This window comes from Bos grunniens, chromosome 13, assembly GCF_055505025.1.
Source record: "Bos grunniens cultivar Pamir isolate PY7600 chromosome 13, Bosgru_T2T1.0, whole genome shotgun sequence".
NCBI classification, from domain to species: Eukaryota; Metazoa; Chordata; class Mammalia; order Artiodactyla; family Bovidae; genus Bos; species Bos grunniens.
The window spans coordinates 35,601,122-35,623,958 of NC_141177.1; the positions used below are offsets into that span (position 1 = coordinate 35,601,122).

The window sequence follows — 22,837 nt, forward strand, 5'->3', positions numbered from 1 at the left end:
GGGATACTATTTTAACCCATTCTTCCCCAAACTCTACTACTAAAATGGCATTGCACCGACCTAGATAACATATTCAAAAGCAGAGAGATTACTTTGTCAACAAAGGTCCGTCTAGTCAAGGCTATGGTTTTTCCTGTGGTCATGTATGGATGTGAGAGTTGGACTGTGAAGAAGGCTGAGCGCTGAAGAATTGATGCTTTTGAACTGTGGTGTTGGAGAAGACTCTTGAGAGTCCCTTGGACTGCAAGGAGATCCAACCAGTCCATTCTAAAGGAGATCAGCCCTGGGATTTCTTTGGAAGGAATGATGCTAAAGCTGAAACTCCAGTACTTTGGCCACCTCATGCAAAGAGTTGACTCATTGGAAAAGACTCTGATGCTGGAGGGATTGGGGGCAGGAGGAGAAGGGGACGACAGAGGAAGAGATGGCTGGATGGCATCACCAACTCGATGGACGTGAGTTTGAGTAAACTCCGGGAGTTGGTGATGGACAGGGAGGCCTGGCGTGCTGCGATTCATGCGATCGAAAGAGATCGCAAGAGTTGGACACGACTGAGTGACTGAACTAAACTGAACTGAACTTCCTCATCTTTGTATCTATATTGTGCATAACATGCCCTAAAGTTTCCCAAAAAGTTCTTTGTAACTAGACATAACACTTACTGAATATATTATAGAGAAACACAGCTAAACTTATTTCCTTTTTTTGTTTTTAGAATTTAAATTTTCCACTTAGTTGTATTATTTTGTAAGTAGGAAAAAACTCACAATACTATAATATACACTTTCTTAAAAAAAAAAAAAAGAATGCAGTTTTCTTAAGAAAAGGGCTTTAAAAGGCAGTCGTTAGGAATATCCTTAAAACTGTAATCTCATGTACTACAACTAGATCTTTGCTGAAAAAATATGAAGGAAACAACTCTACTTGAAACATACTTCATGATGGGAAAATGTGGTGATAATTCTCTACTCTCATAGCATTATATCTCCTCACAGATGTTCATTTCCATGTGGTTTTCTTACCAAAAAAAGTAAGAAAGAAGAAAAAAAAATAAAAGGAAAAAAGAAAAAAAACTAGGGGCTTTAGAAAGAGACCAGTTTGGGCTAATCTGAACACTTTCTTTCTTTTTTTTTTGCCATGCCCATGGGGCTTGCAGGGTCTTAGTTCTCTGACTAGGGATTGAACCCGAGCCCTCAGCAGTGAAAGCCCAGAATCCTAACCACTCGGACACCAGGGAATTCCTTGAACACTTTTCAAATCAGAGTTAGGCAAATCTGCAGGACTTACATGAGAATATAAGCTATTTAACATAGACTATTTATTGTGCTACAGTACCCATAAGCTCAGTCCCAGCTTAAATTTGACGGTAAAGTTATAAACTGGTGGTCGAGGTACTGTGATACTTAATATCTATTTTAAAATCTTGTCAAATTTCACTTAATGTGTTGTTCATTTATCCAGCCAGCCTCCACTGAAGAGGCTCCACTTACTATGTGCCAGTCACTGTGCTTTAGACCAAGCAGAGAGCTAAACCAGGAACCCAGAGAGGCAAGCATCAGAGCCCCAGGAATGAATTAAAGCACACTTATCCTTAAGAGTTATGTTCCAACAAGCTGTGTTCTTATAACTTTGAGCATATTAGCAAAACCCAGCTCTATCAAAATCTCCAAGGAGCTTACGGGTCAGGAAAGAAAGGGCAGTCACTCGGCCAAAAAAAAAAAAACAAGTATATTTACAGCTTCAAAGGGCAAAGAGCCAAGAATACGAAGTGTTTCGTGGCCAGATAAGAAAATTTTTCTATTCAGACAGAGCTATCAAGAGTTCCATCCATCCCAGCAAAGTTAAAAATCCCGGCTTTGTTTTCCTTCAGTTTTAACATAAGGATGTGGATCTATCCTTGTGTAAGAAATTTATTCAAAAAGGCAATTCTTTCTTTCCAGTTGCAGATAGTTAGAGCTTCTTCAACAATGGAGAGATGAGAGGCTGACAGGGGAACTCAGCGGGCAGTGGACACAATGCTGGTCAACAAACCAGAGTCCCAGTGTTCTGAGAGAGTGCTGAGACTGCTGTGAAGATACTTAAAGTTAGCAGAAAGAGGCTCACACGGACTCTGCAAAAGACGTAACTGCAAATATTTAAGACAAAGTTACTTAGTAGTTATTCACACCTTAATGTTGGAATTTCTTTAAAGTTCTGCCTTAAAGTCAACATGACCCAAATTTGAGTCTCAGTTTAAAGGCAGAGGAACCAGAGATCAAATTGCCAACATCTGCTGGATCATCGAAAAAGTAAGAGAGTTCCAGAAAAACATCTACTTCTGCTTTATTGACTATGCCAAAGCCTTTGACTGTGTGGATCACAATAAACTGTGGAAAATTCTGAAAGAGATGGGAATACCAGACCACCTGACCTGCCTCTTGAGAAATCTGTATGCAGGTCAGGAAGCAACAGTTAGAACTGGACATGGAACAACAGACTGGTTCCAAATAGGAAAAGGAGTACGTCAAGGCTGTATATTGTCACCCTGCTTATTTAACTTATATGCAGAGTACATCATGAGAAATGCTGGGCTGGATGAAGCATAAGCTGGAATCAAGATTGCCGGGAGAAATACCAATAACCTCAGATATGCAGATGACACCACCCTTAAGGCAGAAAGTGAGGAAGAACTAAAGAACCTCTTGATGAAAGAGAAAGAGAAGAGTGAAAAAGTTGGTTTAAAGCTCAACATTCAGAAAACTAAGATCATAGCATCCGGTCCCATCACTTCATGGCAAACAGATGAGGAAACAGTAGAAAGAGTGGCTGACTTTATTTTTGGGGGGCTCCAAAATCACTGGAGATGGTGATTGCAGCCATGAAATTAAAAGACACTCCTTGGTAGGAAAGTTATGACCAGCCTACACAGCATATTAAAAAGCAGAGACACTACTTTGCCAACAAAGGTCCGCCTAGTCAAGGCTATGGTTTTTCCAGTAGTCATGTATGGATGTGAGAGTTGGACTATAAAGAAAGCTGAGCGCCAAAGAATTGATGCTTTTGAACTGTGTTAGAGAAGACTCTTGAGAGTCCCTTGGACTGCAAGGAGATCCAACCAGTCCATCCTAAAGGAGATCAGTTCTGAGTGTTCACTGAAAAGATTGATGCTGAAGCTGAAACTCAAATACTTTGGCCACCTGATGCAAAGAGCTGACTCATTTGAAAAGACCCTGATGCTGGGAAAGACTGAAGGCAGGAGAAGAAGGGGATGACAGAGGATAAGATGGTTGAATGGCATCACCGATGAAATGGACATGAGTTTGAGTAAACTCTGGGAGTTGGTGATGGACAGGGAAGCCTGGTGTGCTGCAGTCCATGGGGTTGCAAAGAGTTGGATACAATTGAACGACTGAACTGAACTGAACTTTCCATATTTTGGGGGGTAACATATTAATATGTTACATACTGACCTTTCTATGGCTCTGTTTTCTAATGGGGAACATAGAGATCATAACAGTTTCTATTTCTTGGAGTAGCTCTGAGAATCAGAAGGGACCAAGCATGTAAAATGCATAGCACAGTGCCCAGAATGCAAGTGTAAATAAATGATAAACTACTGATCTTCCTGCCCCCTTTTAATTGTATACAGTCTTCTCTGTCCTACAAATACATGATGATGAAGGCAATTAGCAATAGTGTATGTTCGTTTCCACTGAGTTGTTTCCTCAAACTGTAAGAAGATACAGCTGAGTGACAAGTCATGAATGAACATTCACTCGGAAAAGCCCCTGAAGAGCTATGCGTCAGACCATAGGCCCACTTATGTGTGGCTGAACTGAAGATATAAATGCATGTCTCAACAGGATCAAGGCCTGTTTTTTAAAACTGTAACTGCAGGCAGAGTGCACAGAAGTAAACAAATCTCTTCTCCCCCTGCAAATGTCCTTGACACTCAAAAGTAAGGATGATGAGAGATGGCGCAGATCATAAACAGCATTCTTGAGCCTTAAAAATAATTCTATTAATACTCAAACAATTATCATTTCTACTGACTGTTTAGTATCTACAATTTAGCAAGTTAAAATACAAAACTATATCTTTTTATTTTTTTAAAAAAGGGATAGAAAAGTCAGAAGTAGCTTCTATGAGGGTCACCAAGGAAATAGGAGTTGCCCGGTCACTGTGTGACTTTGGGTGACTTTCTTCATTATCCTGGGGTTCAAGTTCCCCTTACAGAAAACAAGACAACTAAGAGAGCTTGATGGGTTTTTTTTCTGTTTGTTTGTTTTTTTATTTATTTCTTTGGCTGCACTGGGTCTTTGTAGTGGCATGCAGGACCTTCAGTCTTCACTGCAGCATGCAGTGTCTTCAGATGATCTTCAGTCTTCACTGTGGCATGCAGTGTCTTTAGATGACCTTCAGTCTTCACTGCGGCATGCAGTGTCTTTAGATGACCTTCGGACTTCACTGCGGCATGCAGTGTCTTTAGATGACCTTCAGTCTTCACTGCGGCATGCAGTGTCTTTAGATGACCTTCGGACTTCACTGCGGCATGCAGTGTCTTTAGATGACCTTCGGACTTTACTGCGGCATGCAGTGTCTTTAGATGACCTTCGGACTTCACTTCGGCATGCAGTGTCTTTAGATGACCTTCGGACTTCACTGCGGCATGCAGTGTCTTTAGATGACCTTCGGACTTCACTGCGGCATGCAGTGTCTTTAGATGACCTTCGGACTTCACTGCGGCATGCAGTGTCTTTAGATGACCTTCGGACTTCACTGCGGCATGCAGTGTCTTTAGATGACCTTCGGACTTCACTGCGGCATGCAGTGTCTTTAGATGACCTTCAGTCTTCACTGCGGCATGCAGTGTCTTTAGATGACCTTCAGTCTTCACTGCGGCATGCAGTGTCTTTAGATGACCTTCGGACTTCACTGAGGCATGCAGTGTCTTTAGATGACCTTTGGACTTCACTGAGGCATGCAGTGTCTTTAGATGACCTTCGGACTTCACTTCGGCATGCAGTGTCTTTAGATGACCTTCGGACTTCACTGCGGCATGCAGTGTCTTTAGATGACCTTCAGTCTTCACTGCAGCATGCAGTGTCTTTAGATGACCTTCAGTCTTCACTGAGGCATGCAGTGTCTTTAGATGACCTTCGGACTTCACTGCGGCATGCAGTGTCTTTAGATGACCTTCGGACTTCACTGCGGCATGCAGTGTCTTTAGATGACCTTCAGTCTTCACTGCAGCATGCAGTGTCTTTAGATGACCTCCAGTCTTCACTGAGGCATGCAGTGTCTTTAGATGACCTTCGGACTTCACTGTGGCATGCAGTGTCTTTAGATGTAGCATGTAAACTCTTAGATGCAGCCTGTGGGATCTAATCCCCTGATCAAAACTGGGCCCCCGACATTGGGAGCTTGGAGTCTTAGCCACTGGACCACCGGGAAGTCCCAAGCTTTGTGATTTTCAAACCTTTTGTTGGTCCTGACATCCTTTCTTCCAATGAATGATTATGTGGAAGCTGATATGGATGAGCAGGAGAGGAGAATCCAGGGCCCCTATAAGCTCACTACGGTCTCCAGTCCTGACCTGTAGCTCCCAAAGGGCTGCCTGGAGCACATTTTGGGTACTCTGGCTCATAAGCTGTACCATTCTCTAACTCTGTAGGGCTTAATCATGTACACTTATGGTTTATTCTTCACTCTCTGGGCCACACAATTAGGACACACTGCTGCCTTCCAAAAGGGGTAAGAAGTTCAAAACCCATTTAGAACTTGAAAATTAAGCATAGATGGCTGAATTTGCATAACTAAATCCAGGAAGTGGTAACAAATGCAGAGATGCATTGCCATGAAGAATACTCAAACCTTCCAAATAAAACCCATCAACTTGACATGTGATAGGAAGTTTCAGATTTTGCTCTAGGATTTCTCAGAGAACTGGTTCATCAGTCTCCTTCCTTCCCTTCCTGACTGTATTTTAGATCCAATTTAGAGGATGCTGAGCCATTAGCCACTAGGTTGGGTCCTATTTAATGCAGCTATAAAGAAAATGTCTTTAACATTATATCCATGACTGAAATATACCGACTCCTATTTAAAATGATAATACCACATCCAGAATTCTATAATTACTATGTAAATTCTATTTTGAGATTTTAAATTTAAGAGCTTATAACTTCTTACGGAAATAAAATTTGCAAGAATTATAAATGGATTTTGTACACAGGAAAAAGATATACTTATCTACTCTTAATAAATTCCTTGGACGAAATGCCTAACTACACAGGATATAAAGTGGCCTTTGAAGCCTGGGATGTTGACAGATTCCAAAAGAAGAATAAGAAGCATCAAACCACTATTTACTTTAAATTTATAGTCACTTGTTAGCAGGGCCTTTAATCATCAAAGACACTATGTTTAATATTCAACTTGCTGTATACACTCAACTAATTTCCCCAGCAACTGCTCTTGGAAGTTCAAGCTGAGGAAAGGACTGAAGTTTCCCAAATCCACACTGCAACGTCAAAGCAACAAATGCAGAGTGCCTTGCATTAGAACGCATTGTGGATGCTCTCCAGGAAACAGGCCACATGAGCTACCCAGAGTTTATCAAGCTAGAGTGATACACACAAGACTGTCTCCAGGAAGTCTTTGTTGACCTTGAGTCTGAGGTTTCTCCAAGACCATTTGCCATTAGATTTGGGCTTCCATCCTGTTTACGGTATGCCTTCTTTGAGCCCAGTAACAAAAGACAAAGGCAACACGTATCTATGAGGCAGGGAGCTCAAGTCCATCAGCTAACTGACAGGTTCAATTCTTTAATCTCTGGAGTGGACTGGTGCTGACTAGGGACACAAGAGTACACGCGAGGAGAGTGTAGCCGAGGCACTAAGGCCTGACTTAGCACAGAAACAGGCCTGACAGGAATGGCAGACTTGTGTTAATGAGTAGTTAGGCACCAGCAGGGGCCTGTAGTCAGCTGGTTTGTTCCCGCACAGCCTTGCCAGTTGTTAAAATACTGTAATACTGCTGAATTGGTTGTTAAATACTTTGAACAAATATCACAGACATCAGATTACACAGTTCTGAAAAGGAGGTACAGAAGCCTTGAGAGGAGCTGGCAGGAAGTGGACCAGGACATCTCAAGGGGACTTAAATAGAGGGCATGAAGGAAACAGTATTTCAGGAGGACCTTCTTGACATGTGGGTCTTCTGCCTGATCTCCCCAGGAAGTGCAGAGGGAGGGCATTTTGGTGGAGGTGACAAGTTATTGTTTGCCCCCAGCACTTCATGGGAAGTGGCTCACTGGTCACTTCATGATAGACAATCTCTGTTTATTTAGACAGAGCCTGGCCTCACCTGCCTTAGATACCCAGATGGAAACAACTAAGGCTTTGAGATTTTTCTAATACTCTAATACTAATTTTTCCGACTAATACTTCTTGGAAATCTCAGTCCTTTGCCACCAGCCTCCTGCCCCAGGGCACAGGCAGTGAGATGGCAGCTGGGCGAAAAGAGATAAGGGCAGAGGACTATCCCTTCTGATTCGCTTCAGCACATGAGCAGGAGCAGTGGGGGTACAAGTCACGGCCCAGGAATGAGGAAGAGTCTTGTGTGAGGTGAGGTGGGAGGAGGGAGAGCAGGGCCTCCTCCAAAGGCCGGGTCAGTGACAGGCCCCCAGCAAAGGCAGCTGCACAGGGACACAGGGTCCCTACAGAAGGAGCCAAGCCAGAGCCACACAAGCACAGCTCACAAGGCCAGTGAGCGAGTCTCAGGGTGCCCAACGCAGGTGACCCTGGTGACTGTAACTGGAAACCTTTGCCCGTTCACCAGTCTCTGGAAGAACAGTTTCCTAACAACACACAGAAACAAAATGCAAACCAAGAATGAAGTCAGCTTGGGAAGAGGATGTGGTGAGGAGCTGTGATAGGATGAACACCATAAGGACACTCACAGATACTGGCATGCAGACGGGCCAAGATTCTGACAAACTGTGGGCCCAGAGGTACTGGGCCAAGACAGGGACCAGAGTCTGCAGAGGGCTGTGGAACCACAACCAGCAAGAACATGCAGCAAAGGGAGGAAAGGGACTCAATTTGTCAGTAGCAAATGCACAGCTCAGGTCAGAGAAGAGCCTATCGGGCTGGGCACTTGAAGCAGTGGCTCCCCCAGAGGTTGGGGCTGTCCACCTCATGTTCATGGCCTGGTAACAGCCAGACTACCAGTGACAACCTAAGTTTACTTTGTAGAAAATCTTCTCACAATAGGCAGCTCTGGAATGTTTACAACAAAATAACCAGCTTTCCATGTAAGCATCCCTCAGTGATGTTAGAATGAAGTCCTTCTGTGGTGGATAAACCTGAGCCCAATTATTTCCCTTTAGCATGAACTATTAGATGCAGGCTGTTAAACAAACAGATGGATGCCTCCTGTTGGACCCCAGCGTACTGTCCCCCGTTTCTTGTAGGCAAGATTCCAGCTCCCATAACTTTCCTTGACTTCCAGAGAGCAGATGTGAACTTTCTCAAAGGAGGAGCAGCCAAGAAACCACCTGAGGCAAGATTAAAGGGACCGGGGAAGCTCATCAAGATGAGGAGACCTGAGACACTGCACACACCCTAATCTTGTCAGCAACCAAACACTGAAATATTGTTATAAAAAGTGAAGTTCAGTCTGTCCGACTCTCTGTGACCCCATGCACCGTAGCCCTCCAGGCTCCTCCATCCATGGGGTTTTCCAGGCAAGGGTACTGGAGTAGGTTGCCATCTCCTTCTCCAGGGGATCTTCCCAACTCAGGGATCGAACCCGGGTCTCCCACATTGTAGGCAAACGCTTTACCATCTGAGCCACCAAGCTTTGTTATAAAACTCCTTATCAAATCCTCTCAGGTTGGGACACATAGTTTTTGAGGCAGGATCCTGCTGTGTCCCTCTTTGCCTAGCAAAGCAATAACACTTCACTTTTCTACTTAACCCAAAACAGTCTCTAAAGTTTGATTCGGCACTTGTTTACAGACAGGCTAAGCTACTGGCATCAGCTTCACCTAATTCAGTGTTGCCTATGACTCCCAACACTCACACTGTCATCCACAGTCAATCTTCCAAAGTCATCCATAACCAGCCTTAGGCAATGTGTGTAGGGGGAGGGAGGAGGGGAGTGGAGACATTTTATGTTATGATCAACTTCAGTACCAAATCCACAGGGCCTGTCTCATAATGAAATCATAATAATAACAGTTAGCATTTACTTATTCATTTTTTTGTTTTTAATTTTGTTTTTGAGGGTTTTCTTGTTAGTGTGTGCTGTTTTGTTTTGTTTTGTTTTTTTGAGGGTTTTTATTTTCAAAACCTGCCATCCCGAAATTTATGTTCTAGTTGGGGGAGACAAATAAACAATAAAATACATAGGGTGCCCAATGGCACTATGGGCTATGGGAAAGAATAAAGCCATAAAGGGAAGAATAAAGAATAAAGGGAAGGATGTAGTGAGGGAGCACTGGCAGGAGAGAGGCAAGGATGGGCCTCTCTGAAGGGTGAGCTTGGAGGGCGGCAGCCCACGCCAGTGTGGGGATGGGTGGGATGGTACAAGGTAAGGTCAGAGAGGCCAGGCCCGGGACCCAGGGGCATGGCTCCAGGTAAGTCTTGGCTGTTGTTGTTGTAGTGGTTTTAGTCACTAGACCCTACCAGGACTATAGCCTACCAGACTCCTCCCCATGGGAGAATCCCATCCATGGAAAGAATACTGGAGTGGGTTGCCATTCCCTTCTCCAGGGGATCTTCCCGACCCAGGGATCAAACCCAGGTACTCCTGCACTGCAGGCAGATGCTTTACCCTCTGATCTACCAGGGAAGGAGGTTGTGTCCAACTCTTTTGCAACCCTATGGACTGTCCCATTAATTGTAGCCCACCAGGCTCCCTGGTGGCTCAGACAGTAAAGTGTCTGCCTACAGTGCAGGAGACTGGGTTAAATCCCTGGGTCAGGAAGATCTCCTGGAGAAGGGAATGGCAACCCACTTTTGCGGGCTTCCCTTGTAGCTCAGTCAGTAAAGAATCTGCCTGCAGTGCAGAAGACCTGGGTTCAATCCCTAAGTTAGGAAGATCCCCTGGAGAAGGAAATAGCAACCCACTCCAGTATCCTTGCCTGGAAAATCTCATGGACAGAGGAGCCTGGTGGGCTGCAGTCCCTGGGGTCGCAAAGAGTCGGGCACGACTGAGCGACTAACACTTACTTACTTAGGCTCCTCTGTCCATATTTCCCAGGCAAGAAAACTGGAGTGGGTTGCTGTTTCCTTCTCCAGGGGATCTTGCTGACCCAGAGACAGAACCCATGTCTCCTGCATTTCACAGGGATTGCCTACCACTGAGTCACCTGGGAAGCCCAAGTCCTGTTAAGTTTGGATTAAGTTCTGAGTCAAATAAGAAGCTACCAAGGACTAACATAATATGATTTACATTTTAAAAGGATCCTCTGGTGTGTTAAGAAGAAACTGTAGGAGGATAGATTAGATGTGGGAAAAGCTAGTTAGGAGATTTAACAATAACCCAGAAGACAAGAGGATAGAAGCAGGGACCAAGGTGTAGCCTGGAAATGACAAAAAATGTTTAGTCTAGATTTACTCTGAAGGCGAATTGACAGGATTTGCTGATGGACTGGATATGAGATTAAAGAGAAAGAAAGAAGTTGAGGACGACTCCTAGGATCCTGCCTAAGTGAGCAGAAGGATGGAAGCACTTTTTTGAGGTGACAGAATCTCAAAGAACAGGTACATATACGTATACATGAAGGGGTAGAGGAATCAGGAATTTGGTTTAGGGTATGTACTGTGGTCAGCAGGTAAAGAAACCGCCTGCAATGCAGGAGACCTGGGTTCGATCCCAGGGTTGGAAAGATCCCATGGAGAAGGGAAAGCCTGGAGAATTCCATGGACTGTATAGTCCAAGGGGTCACAAAGAGTTAGACATGACTGAGCAACTTTCACTTCACTTCATGTCAAATTTGGAAACTCTAATAGAAATCTAAGTGATGAGGTCAAGTACACAGTTAGTCTAAATGTCAAGCCAGAGATCCAAGCTGGAGAGAGAAATCTGGGACTCAGCAGGGCACTGAGGGCATTTAAGGCCCTGACACTGGATAAAATCACTCAGGAAGTACGTGATGACAGAATAAAGAGCTGGCAACTCAGCCCCAGGCTCTCCAACACTAAAGGGCTGGAGAAGAAGGAATCAGGCAAAAGAGACTAAAAATAAATTGACAAGTAAGAAGATGCTGCTTCCCTGAAAGCCCAATGAAGAAAGAATTCAAGAAGGAAAAAAGTCAATGCTGCTGACAGATGAAGGAGGAGAAGGCTTAGGAACTTCCCTGGTGATCCAGTGACTAAGAATCCATACTCCCAATGCAAACGGTATGGGTTTGATCCCTGGTCAGGGAACTGGATCCCACATGCTGCAACTAAGGGTCCTATGTGCCAGCAACTAAGACCTGGTGCAGCCAAATAAATAAATATTTAAAAAGAAGAAGAAGAAGAAGGCTTTTGATCTAACAGTGACCTTGACAAGAGCTATTTCCTTGGAGTGATGGAGCTAGAAGCCAGGTTGGAGGGTTTTAGGAGAAACAAGGAAAAGAGAAACTGGAAACAGCAAGTGTAGATGACTTTTTTGAGGGTTTTTCTGTAGCAGAGAACAGAGGAATGAGACTATAACTAGAGGGGAATTTGGGGTCTAGGGTGGTTATTTAGTGAAGATGGGAGCTATTAAAACATGTCTGTACAATCATGAGAATGACCAGTAGAGAAGAAACCCATGATGCAGGAGATTACCAGAAGTGCCGACGTTGAGCAGATGAAAGTAGACAGGAAGAGAGGAATAGGCAGGGGTGGGTCTCCCACAGAAACAAGAGGGAAGAGGGAAGGAAGCTGATGGGTGTGGGGTGTGAGCGTGTGCTCTTCTGAGAGCTTCTGTTTTCTTGATGAAATAGGAAACCAAGAGCAGCTGAGAGAAAGGTTGAAGGAGGTAATAGGGATTTGCAAAGAGAGGAGAAAATACTACACAGTGACCCAGGAGGGTAAACTTGTTGGGGAAAATTTGTGTGATGGATGGGCAACAAGGAGGCTCCACTTGAGGTGGGAGGTTATGAATTTAAATGGAACTTGTCATGAAGATGTAGAGAAAAGGGAACCCTTATATGTTGTTGATGAGAATGGAAATTGGTGCAGCCACTAATGTGTGGAGTTTAGCCACTCCACACTAAAACAGTATGGAGTTTTCTCAAAAACCTAAAGCACTGTCATATGACCCAAAAATTCCACTCCTGGGTATACATCTGAAAAAAACAAAATCAGTAATTCGAGAAGATATATGTACTCCAATATTCACAGCAGCACTACTTATAATTGCTAAGATATGGAAGCAACTTAAGTGTCCATCAACAGGTGAATGAAAAAAGAAGATGGAGTATGTATATATCGTGGAATACTACTCAGCCATAAACAAAGACAAAATTTTGCCATTTGCAACAACATGAATGGACTTGGGGAGTATCAGCCTAAGTTAAATGTCAGACCACTTATATACATAGCATTTAAAAAATAAAACAAACCAGTAAGTATAACAAAAAAGAAACAGACACACAGATATAGAGAACAAACTAGTGGTTACTAGTGGGGAGAAGAAGAACAGGAGGGGTAAGATGCAAAGAGGATTAAGTGGTATAAGTTATTATGCACAAAATAAATACACTATAAGGATATACCATATAATTGGGAATATCACCAATATCTTATAACAGCTGTAAATGGAGTATAACCTTTAAAAATTTTGAATCACTATGTTGTGTACTTGTAACTTATATAATATTGAATGTCAACTATACTTCAAATTATAAAAAAAAAAAAGGAGTCTCGTCACCGTGGTGGTGTGTTAAGAGGCCCAGGAGCTAAACGCATGAAGAGCTGGGTTTCCAAAGCCCACCATGTGCCAGGCATCATGCCTCATACACTTTGACTCTTATTACGGCTGCCCCATGACAAGGTAGGCATTACTATCTCCATCTTACAAATGAGGGAACCTACACAGAGAGGCCAAACGATGTACCCAAACCACAGAAAAAAGCAGAACCAGAACTCAAACCAGGCAGTCTATGCAGCACCACTACCACCCATGCTATGCAAAACAGCTGTCTCAGATTGGAGTACTCCTTTCCACTTTCAGACCTTTATAACGGCTTCCAAAATAATCTTTTTTCCATGAAATGGCTAGATTTTAAATCCAATATAAACCTTTCAACGGTCACCTCAATTCAAAGTAGGTAACAGTTGTTCTCTTTGGGATGAGAAGTAATGCAGAGCCACCAGCTTGGGAAGGAAAGAGCAAAGGTTAAATAAACTACAATCCTGAGCCTAGAGGAAAAAGGATAAGAAATAAGTTAGTTCTTGCTTAGAACTAAAGGAGGCTGACTGATCCCGATTACTATGTCCTAAAAATCAGAATACATATTCAATAAATGGTGTTGGGAAAACTGGACAGTTACATGTAAAAGAATGAAATTAGAACACTTCCTAACACCATACACAAAGATAAACTCAAAATGGATTAAAGACCTAAATGTAAGAGCAGAAACTATAAAACTCTTAGAGGAAAACATAGGCAGACCACTCAATGACATAAATCAAAGTAAGATCCTCTATGACCCGCATCCTAGAGTAACAGAAATAAAAACAAAAGTAAACAAGTGGGACCTGATTAAACTTAAAAACTTTTGCACAGCCAAAGAAACTATAAACAAGGTGAAAAGACAAGGCTCAGAGTGGGAGAAAATAATAGCAAATGAAACAACTGACAAAGGATTAATTCCAAAATATACAAGCAGCTCATGCAACTCAATACCAGAAAAACAAACAACCCAATCAAAAAGTGGGGAAAAGACCTAAATAGATAAACAGACATTTCTCCAAAGAAGACATACAGATGGCTAACAAACACATGAAAAGATGGTCAACATCACTCATTATTAGAGAAATGTAAATCAAAATTACAAAGAGATATCACCTCACACTGGTCAGAACGGCCCTCATCAAAAAGTCTACAAACAACAAATGCTGGAGAGGATGTGGAGGAGAGGGTGTGGAGAAAAGGGAACGCTCTTGCACTATTGATGGGAATGTAAATTTATATAGCTGCTATGGAAGACGTATGGAGATTCCTTAAAAAACTAGGAATAAAACCACCATTAGATCAGATCAGATCAGATCAGTCGCTCAGTCGTGTCCGACTCTTTGCGACCCCATGAATCGCAGCACGCCAGGCCTCCCTGTCCATCACCAACTCCCGGAGTTCACTCAGACTCATCCAGCCATCTCATTCTCTGTTGTCCCCTTCTCCTCCTGCCCCCAATCCCTCCCAGCATCACAGTCTTTTCCAATGAGTCAACTCTTCGCATGAGGTGGCCAAAGTACTGGAGTCATAGGACCCAGCAATCCCACTCCTAGGCATATACCCTGAGGAAACCAAAATTGAAAGAGACACATATATCCCATTGTTCATTGCAGCACTATTTACAATAGCTAGAACATGGAAGCAACCTAGATGTCCATCAACAAATGAATGGATAAAGAAGTTGTGGTACATATACACAATGGAATATTACTCAGCCATAAAAAGGAATGCATTTGAGTCAATTCTAATGAGGTGGATAAACCTAGAACCTATTATACAGAGTGAAGTGAGTCAGAAAGATAAAGATAAATACCATATTCTAACACATATATACGGAATCTAGAAAAATGGTACTGAAGAATTTATTTACAGGGTGACAATGGAGAAACAGACATAGAAAATAGACAAATGGACATGGGGAAAGGGGAGGAGAGGGTGAGATGAATAGAAAGAGTAACATGGAAAGTTACATTACCATATGTAAAATAGATAGCCAACGGGAATTTGCTGTATGGCTCAGGAAATTCAAACAGGGGCTCTGTATCAACCTAGATGGGTGGGACGGGGAGGGAGCTTCTAAAGGGAGGGGATATATGTATACCTATGGCTGATTCATGTTGAGGTTTGACAGAAAACTGCAAAATTCTGTAAAGTAATTATCCTTCAATAAAAAATTAATTAATTAAAAAAAATCAGAACAGAAACATAAAGGAGTTTAAAAGTATTTTTTTCCCACAGAATTCTTAAAGACAATGATAGGCACACACCTTACTTGCTGGCAACTCGGACGATGTTGCCAGATGATGAACTCATCATCTTTACGGCCAACATTTTCTCAGTGCCTGAGTGCTCTTTAAAAATACATATTTGGAAATAAATACAATTTTCCACATTAGAAAAAAATACTATTTGGGTTTCTTAATATTAACAACAGTAACAATAGCACCAGAATAACAGCAACTGACTATGTATGGCAAACACTATGATGGGTCCCTGATACTGTTCCCTGAGTTAAACCTACTCCACGAGGCAAGCATTCTGATTCCCATTCTGTAGACAATCCTAGAGCTCAGAGGGGTTAAGAAATATGACCCAAGTCACATAACCAGTAAGTGGCAGAACTCTGAATCTGCGAACATCTGGGCTTGGATTAGGCAATAAACAGGGAGGAGACAGGCTTACAACCAGAAATAGTCACTAACTAGGTCAAAGAACTGTCACTAAACTTAAATAATACACTTTTAAGCAATTCAGTCCGGGAAACTTACAAAAGGGTTGTTGCCTAAATTCAGAGTATACTTCGTAAGAGAAACACCAAAGTCTCCATGACACACAACAGGCCCACATGGCTATTTTCTGAAGTTTTTTTTTTCTTTTAATTGGAGGCCAATTACTTTACAATATTGTCGTTGTTTTTGCCATACATTGACATGAATCAGCCATGGGTGTACACGTGTTCCCCATCTTGAACCACCCTCCCACTGCCCTCTTTCTGAAATTTTAAAAGAACAAAACAAAACAAAAAAAACAATTCCACTCTCCCTATTGAACCAAGTGGTCCCTGCCTCTAAATGTATTTGGATGGAGATCAGAAAGAGACTCAGACAAAAGGGCCTCCAGGAAACCACTCCTAGCCCTGGTTTCACCAGGGAGGCTGTCCTTTGAAGTCTCTCCCAACAGTTTCACTTAGATGTTTTTCTCTCCAAGACAAGGAATGATTCCTCAGAGATCCACCACTGGAAGGCAGAGAAACAAACTGTCACATACGGGTATGTCAGGAGGTTTTTGTTTGTTTAATATTAGTTTGCTTTAAACTTTGCTTCTTACCTGGATCCACATCAGAAGAGCAAGGAATAGAACAAGCTTCCTCAGAACTAAAAGCCTCACTGTTGGTGTGCTGGCTGGGTCTCTGCAACACATAATCCCTTATGTCATAAGCTGATGGCAGGTCCAAAGCATTGCTCTCCTCTGTCTGGCTACCTGGTGTGGTCTCCTGGGTTGCCATAGTCCTGCATGAAAAAAATGAGACAATTCAATATAGAAGGCATTGCATGAGAGAAGCCTCCATTACAGCCATGGCTTAAAGCACCTTAAAGGCCAAACAACAGTAGAATCAGAATAATTTACTTTCCTGTTATTAATGGTTTTGTCTTCATTTTAGACCCAGTATTTGTTCACTGCTGCTACTGCTACTGCTAAGTCACTTCAGTCATGTCTGACTCTGTGCGACCCCATAGACGGCAGCCCACCAGGCTCCCCCATCCCTGGGATTCTCCAGGCAAGAACACTGGAGTGGGTTGCCATTTCCTTCTCCAATGCATGAAAGTGAAAAGTGAAAGTGAAGTCGCTCAATCATATCCGACTCTTAGCGACCCCATGGACTGCAGCCTACCAGGCTCCTCCATCCATGGGATTTTCCAGGCAAGAGTACTGGAGTGGGGTGCCACTGCCTTCTCCGATTTGTTCACTATGTCTCTCCATTATGAGAAATAAATAATTCTCAGTACAGAAAGAAACCATGAATAATATCAACTGGAAAATGAACTGCATGTCTGATAAGGATGAAATACTGTGCAGCAGTACAATCCAAGGTCTGAATAAATATTTAACAATATGGGAAACTGTCCATGATATAGTAAATGGAAAAAGATTTAAAAACTACAGATTTTATAAAATATCATGTGTGAGATGCGTGTGTATGAAAGATACAGACCTATAGCTAGAACGGGCTTCCCAGGTGGCACTAGTGGTAAAGAACCCACCTTTCAAAGCAGGAGACGTAAGAGACTCTAGTTCAACCCCTGGGATGGGAAGAGCCCCTGGAGGAGGGCATGGCAACCCACTCCAGTATTCTTGCCTGGAGAATCTCATGAATAGAAGAGCCTGGAGGGCTACAGTCGATAGAATTGCAAAGAAGGGGACACGACTGAAGCAACTTAGCATGTATGTACACACCTACATAGGTAGAAAAAACAAGTCTGGAAGGGTATGAAAAGTAAAAGTGAAAGTGTTAGTAGCTCAGTCATGTCCAACTCTTTGTGACCCCATGGACTGCCTGCCAGGCTCCTCAGTCCATGGAATTCGCCAGTATACTCCATCTTAATTCCAGTGATAATTAATTCAGTGGTTTAATTCCTGGATGAAAGTGAAAGTGGAGAGTGAAAAAGTTGGCTTAAAGCTCAACATTCAGAAAACGAAGATCATGCCATCTGGTCCCATCACTTCATGGGAAATAGATGGGGAAACAGTGGAAACGGTGTCAGACTTTATTTTTGGGGGCTCCAAAATCACTGCAGATGGTGACTGCAGCCATGAAATTAAAAGACGTTTACTCCTTGGAAGAAAAGTTATGACCAACCTAGATAGCATATTCAACAGCAGAGACATTACTTTGCCAACAAAGGTCTGTCTAGTCAAGGCTATGGTTTTTCCTGTGGTCATGTATGGATGTGAGAGTTGGACTGTGAAGAAGGCTGAGTGCCGAAGAATTGATGCTTTTGAACTGTGGTGTTGGAGAAGACTCTTGAGAGTCCCTTGGACTGCAAGGAGATCCAACCAGTCCATTCTGAAGGAGATCAGCCCTGGGATTTCTTTGGAAGGACTGATGCTAAAGCTGAAACTCCAGTACTTTGGCCACCTCATGCGAAGAGTTGACTCATTGGAAAAGACTCTGATGCTGGGAGGGATTGGGGGCAAGAGGAGAAGGGGACAACGGAGGATGAGATGGCTGGATGGCATCACTGACTCGATGGACATGAGTCTGGGTGAACTCCGGGAGTTGGTGATGGACAGGGAGGCCTGGCGTGCTGCAGTTCATGGGGTCGCAAAGAGTCGGACATGACTGAGCAACTGAACTGAAGTGAACTGAATTCCTGGGTAGTGAGATTACAGGTGACTTGCATCTTCTTCTGTAACCTTCAGACAACTGTTAACATGTCAGGCCTCGAGGATACAAAGGTGAGTATGATAGATACTTCCTTTGAGTTGCTTACGTTTGGATGATCCAAACACAGAGACAGACAATGCTAACACCATGATAAGGTGGAGAGACACCCAGAGAGGGGCAGTGGGCCTTCTGGAGGAGACTGTCCCCAGGCATGGGGCAGGCCACGGCTGGCTCCCAGAAGAACCAGCTTGGCCCACTCCAAGTAGCAAGGGGTGTCGGGAGTGTGAAGTGAGAGTCAAGGACAGTCACATATTGGTTAACCGGGGAGGGACAAACCTGTGGTTGCAGATAGATGGCCATGGGACCTCTGCTCTTCCTTACCACCTCTAGGAAGGACAGCAAGGCCTGGACTTGTCAACAACTTAGATACACACATCCTCTAGCTGAGCTCTGAAAACCTCAAAGGCGGCTTACTTTGGTTCACCACTTGGACATTTCTTGTTAAAAACTAGGTGTCCCTTACCCCACCTGGTTGATGTCTACCTGAGGGCTGAAAGGCTCTTTGTCAGCCCTGCCCACCTCTCTGTAAAGTAATTATGGGCCTGGGAAGATCATGGACCCTCTGCTACTCTCTGCCTCATCAGCTGTCATCAGTAAACCTTACTAAGGTCAACATTATGCCTTGTGACTGCCATGGGCCATCAAGCACCATGAAGAGAAGACACATGGTCAGATCTGCAGATTTGGCAGCTGGACAGCAACAGACTTGCAGGGCCTAAGTAAGCCCAGTGGCAGGCAATTTCAGAAGCAACAGGAATTCAGTCACCTGCTGTGGTCCCAGGGAGGAAGAGCATGTGAATGAGGGCAGGACACTAGCAGCCAAGAGCAGAGGGCAGGTTAAGAACATATTTAGGAACAGAGATGAGAGTCAAACTTAATAACTAAATGGATAAAGGGGCTAAAGAGGAACCAGGAGTCAACAAGGAGTGACAGCTTCAGTGATGGGGCTATATTATCAATTGACTTAGAGCAGACAGGAGAAACACAGGCTTGGGAGGAGCAGTATTCCAAACTATGGAATACTATCCAGCTGTTAAAATGACAGTCAGAACTTGAAAGATGTATGTCTGAATGACAGAAGCAATTTCAGAATAACATGAACAGTATACTAATACGAGAAGTTAACATTTATTGAGTGCTTATTGGATGCCAGGCACTGTGCTAAGAGCTTCCGCCACAACAGTCCTATGAGGCAGGTAATTTTATTACATATCACCCTCATTTACAGTCAGATAGTCAGTTCCCAAACACAGCAGAAGCAGAGTAACTCACCCAAGGAAACCTGTGTAGAAAGTATCAACCTAGGATGAACCCAGCTCTAAGACCTGCCAGCCTTCTGTGCCTCAGAGCCTCCTGACTGCAGCCCAAGCTACCACCTGATCAGGCAAAAATAGGGAGGTATAAAAACAAATAAACAGAGAGACATGGCGAGATCATTCTTGTCTGAGGGCACCCAGTCACATGCCATTGTGGACATTCCTTTAGGCAGACAGTGAGCCAAGACATCAGCCGATTGTTTCTGAAAGGAGTGATCAAGGTTCCCAAAGAAGTAAGAACATCCTGTCTTTGCACAGGTGCTGAATTAGCCTACTAAGCCTGAAATTTCAGCAAACATATCTGCTGCAGGCATCTGTGGCTCCTCCTTCTGCTCTCATCTTACCAAACACTGCTCTAGAGGCTTCTGGAAGGGAACAAGCAGGTCAGTGAATGACAACCAAGTATCCTGCCTGCCTACAAAGGTGCCTTGGAATCAACCAAGGGTCTCCTGCATTGCAGGCAGATTCTTAACCAACTGAGCTATCAGGGAAGCCACATATATACAATGTAATATTCTGCCATATAAAAGAGTAAATCTTGCCATTTGCAGCAATGTGAATGGACCTAGAGGGCATTATAAATGAAATGAGTCAGAGAAAGACAAATACTTTATGATCTCTCTTATATGTAGAATCCAAAAAAGCTTTATATGTATTATATAATGTATTCACATGTGGCTTCCCTGATAGCTCAGTTGGTTTTGGTTTTGGATTAAAAAAATCACTGCCAAGACCTATATGGTATAGGAATTTTACTTTTTTAGGTCTTAAATTCAAGTCTTTAATCCATTTGAGTTAATTTTTGCGTATAGTGGTCCAGTTTCATTCTTTTGCATGTGGCTGCCAATTCTCCCAGCACCATATATTGAAAAGACTATCCTTTCCCCATTGAATATGCTTGTCTCCTTTATCATAAACTAACTGATCATCTATGTATAGGCTTATTTCTGAACTCTCTATTCTGTTCTACTGATTTATGTGTTTATGCCAATACCATACTGTTTTAATTATTATAGCTTTGTAATATAAATCAGGGAGCATGATACCTGAAGCTTCATTCTCAAGATTGCTATGGCTATTCAGCATCTTTCATAGTTCCACAAATTTTAGTATTTTGTTGTTGTTGTTTTATTACTGTGAAAAATGTCATTGGGATTTTGATAGATATTGCACTGAATATGCATATGGTTTGGGGTAGCATGGACATTTTAATATTAATTCTTTCAATCCATGAGCACAGAATCTTTCCATGTATTTGTGTCTTCTTTAATTTCTTTCATTAATATCTTGTAGTTTTCACTATACAGATCTTTCATTTTCTTGGTTAAATTTATTCCTAGGTAAAAACAAAAAAATTTTAAAAAGAAAATTTATTCCAAGGTATTTTATTCTTTTTGATGCAACTGTAAATGGGATTGTAGTCTTAATTTCTCTTTTCAATAGTTCACTATGTAACAGATTTTTTTGTGTTGATTTTATATCTCACAACTTTGCTGAATGTATTAGTTCCAATAGTTTGTTGACAGAGGTTTTAGGTTTTCCATTCATAATATCATGTCATTTGCAAACAGTGACAGTTTTACTTCTTTTCCAATTGAGATGCCTTTCACTTCTTTTCTTGCCTAATTGCTCTGGCTATAACTTCCAATCCTATGTTGAATAGAAGTGGCAAGTGTAGCCATCATTGTCTTGTTCCTGATCTTAGCTGTGGGCTTGTCACACATGGTCTTCGCCTAGATTTCACAATTAACATTTTACTATGATTCTCTTTTTCAGATACAGCTATCCAACCCTCTATTACTCTGTCAATTCACCTTATTTTTATACATATTTCCATTTAAAAATTGATAATAATGAAAGCTTCTGAGGGGATGCTTAAGATATAATCAGTTTGCATTTTCAAAGGCTCGCTCTGTCAGAGGAGAGTAAACATGAAGCAGGGAACACAGCTAGGAAGATTTCAGAAATGCCCGAAGATATGCAGGAGCTCTGGAGTTGGAGAGACAGACCTCATATTTTAGCTGTCATCCTGGGCAAGTCACTTAACCTCAGTTTCCTCATCTATAAAAATGGTTGTCATAAGAATTATACAAAATGTATGCACATAAAATACTTAGTATAGTCTCTGCATTCAATAATGGCTAGCTCCAAGAAGTAAAAATAGTAATAATTAAAAAACAAATCATAAGCTCCTCTCTTCCCAGACTATCACCAGCCCATTTGCCCCTCTATTTCCCATTCTGCAGCCATCTTGCTTCTTTACCAGTATATTTTACGGTCCACAATCTTATTAATACCCTGATCTTCCCCACTCTGCCCATCCTGTCTTTTCCTCAACTATCTACCTACTGGACATGAGAGTCATCAAACAGGTGAGGGCAGACTGACTCACTCTAACTATCTGAGTACCCACATATAATGGGCTGTCTGGCCAAATAAATCCCGAGATGTTTATCTCATAACTTCCTCTCAGTCCCCTGCTTTTTAAAAATATTTACTTATTTGGATGCCCCAGGTTTTAGTTGCTGCATGTGGAATCTAGTTTCCTGACCAGCGATCAAACCCAGGCCCTGTGCATTGTTAGCACAGAACCTTAGCCACTGGACCAAAGGAAAGTCCCTCAACACTTTCAGGTTTTCTCTGAGTGAGTGAGTGAAGTCGCTCAGTCATGTCCGACTCTTTGCGACCCCATGGCCTGTAGTCTATCAGGCTCCTCCATCCACGGGATTTTCCAGGCAATAGTACTGGAGTGGGTTGCCATATCCTCCTCCAGGGTATCTTCCCGACCCAGGGATCGAACATGGATCTCCCTCATTTTAGACAGATGCTTTACCATCTGAGCCACCAGGGAAGTCCTTATGTTTTCTCTACTCTTCTTCAATGACCGTCCCCATCACTCAAACAACTTCCTCTTCATTTCAATAGATCATCTTACTACCCAACTGACAAGGAAATAGAATCCAGCAGAGGAACTTCATTTCCATCAAAACATAATAAAGGCTCCCGTATCTGCATTCAGTCATGTCCAACTCTTTGCAACCCCATGGACTTGCAAGGCTCTTCTGTCCATGGAATTTTTCCAGGCAAGAATACTAGAGCAGGTTGCCATTCCCTTCTCCAGGGAATCTTCCTGACCTAGGGATGGAACCTGGGTCTC

General features: G+C 42.7%; 1 protein-coding gene across 13 annotated transcripts in view; it reads right to left on the minus strand.

Annotated features, from left to right (window-relative positions):
• The window catches only part of SHLD1 (shieldin complex subunit 1), a 117,020-nt gene that overhangs the window by 87,666 nt on the left and 6,517 nt on the right, over positions 1–22,837 (minus strand). For 11 of the 13 annotated variants that reach the window (XM_086333448.1, XM_086333447.1, XM_086333449.1 and 8 more), the window contains exon 2: positions 16,246–16,427. In XM_086333448.1, coding sequence (XP_086189574.1) covers positions 16,246–16,423 — 178 coding nt within the window. In that variant the 5' untranslated portion in view covers positions 16,424–16,427. Of the gene's footprint in view, positions 1–15,770; positions 16,155–16,245; positions 16,428–22,837 lie in introns of those variants that run through there. The other 2 variants (XM_086333460.1, XM_086333459.1) reach the window with 1 other exon arrangement.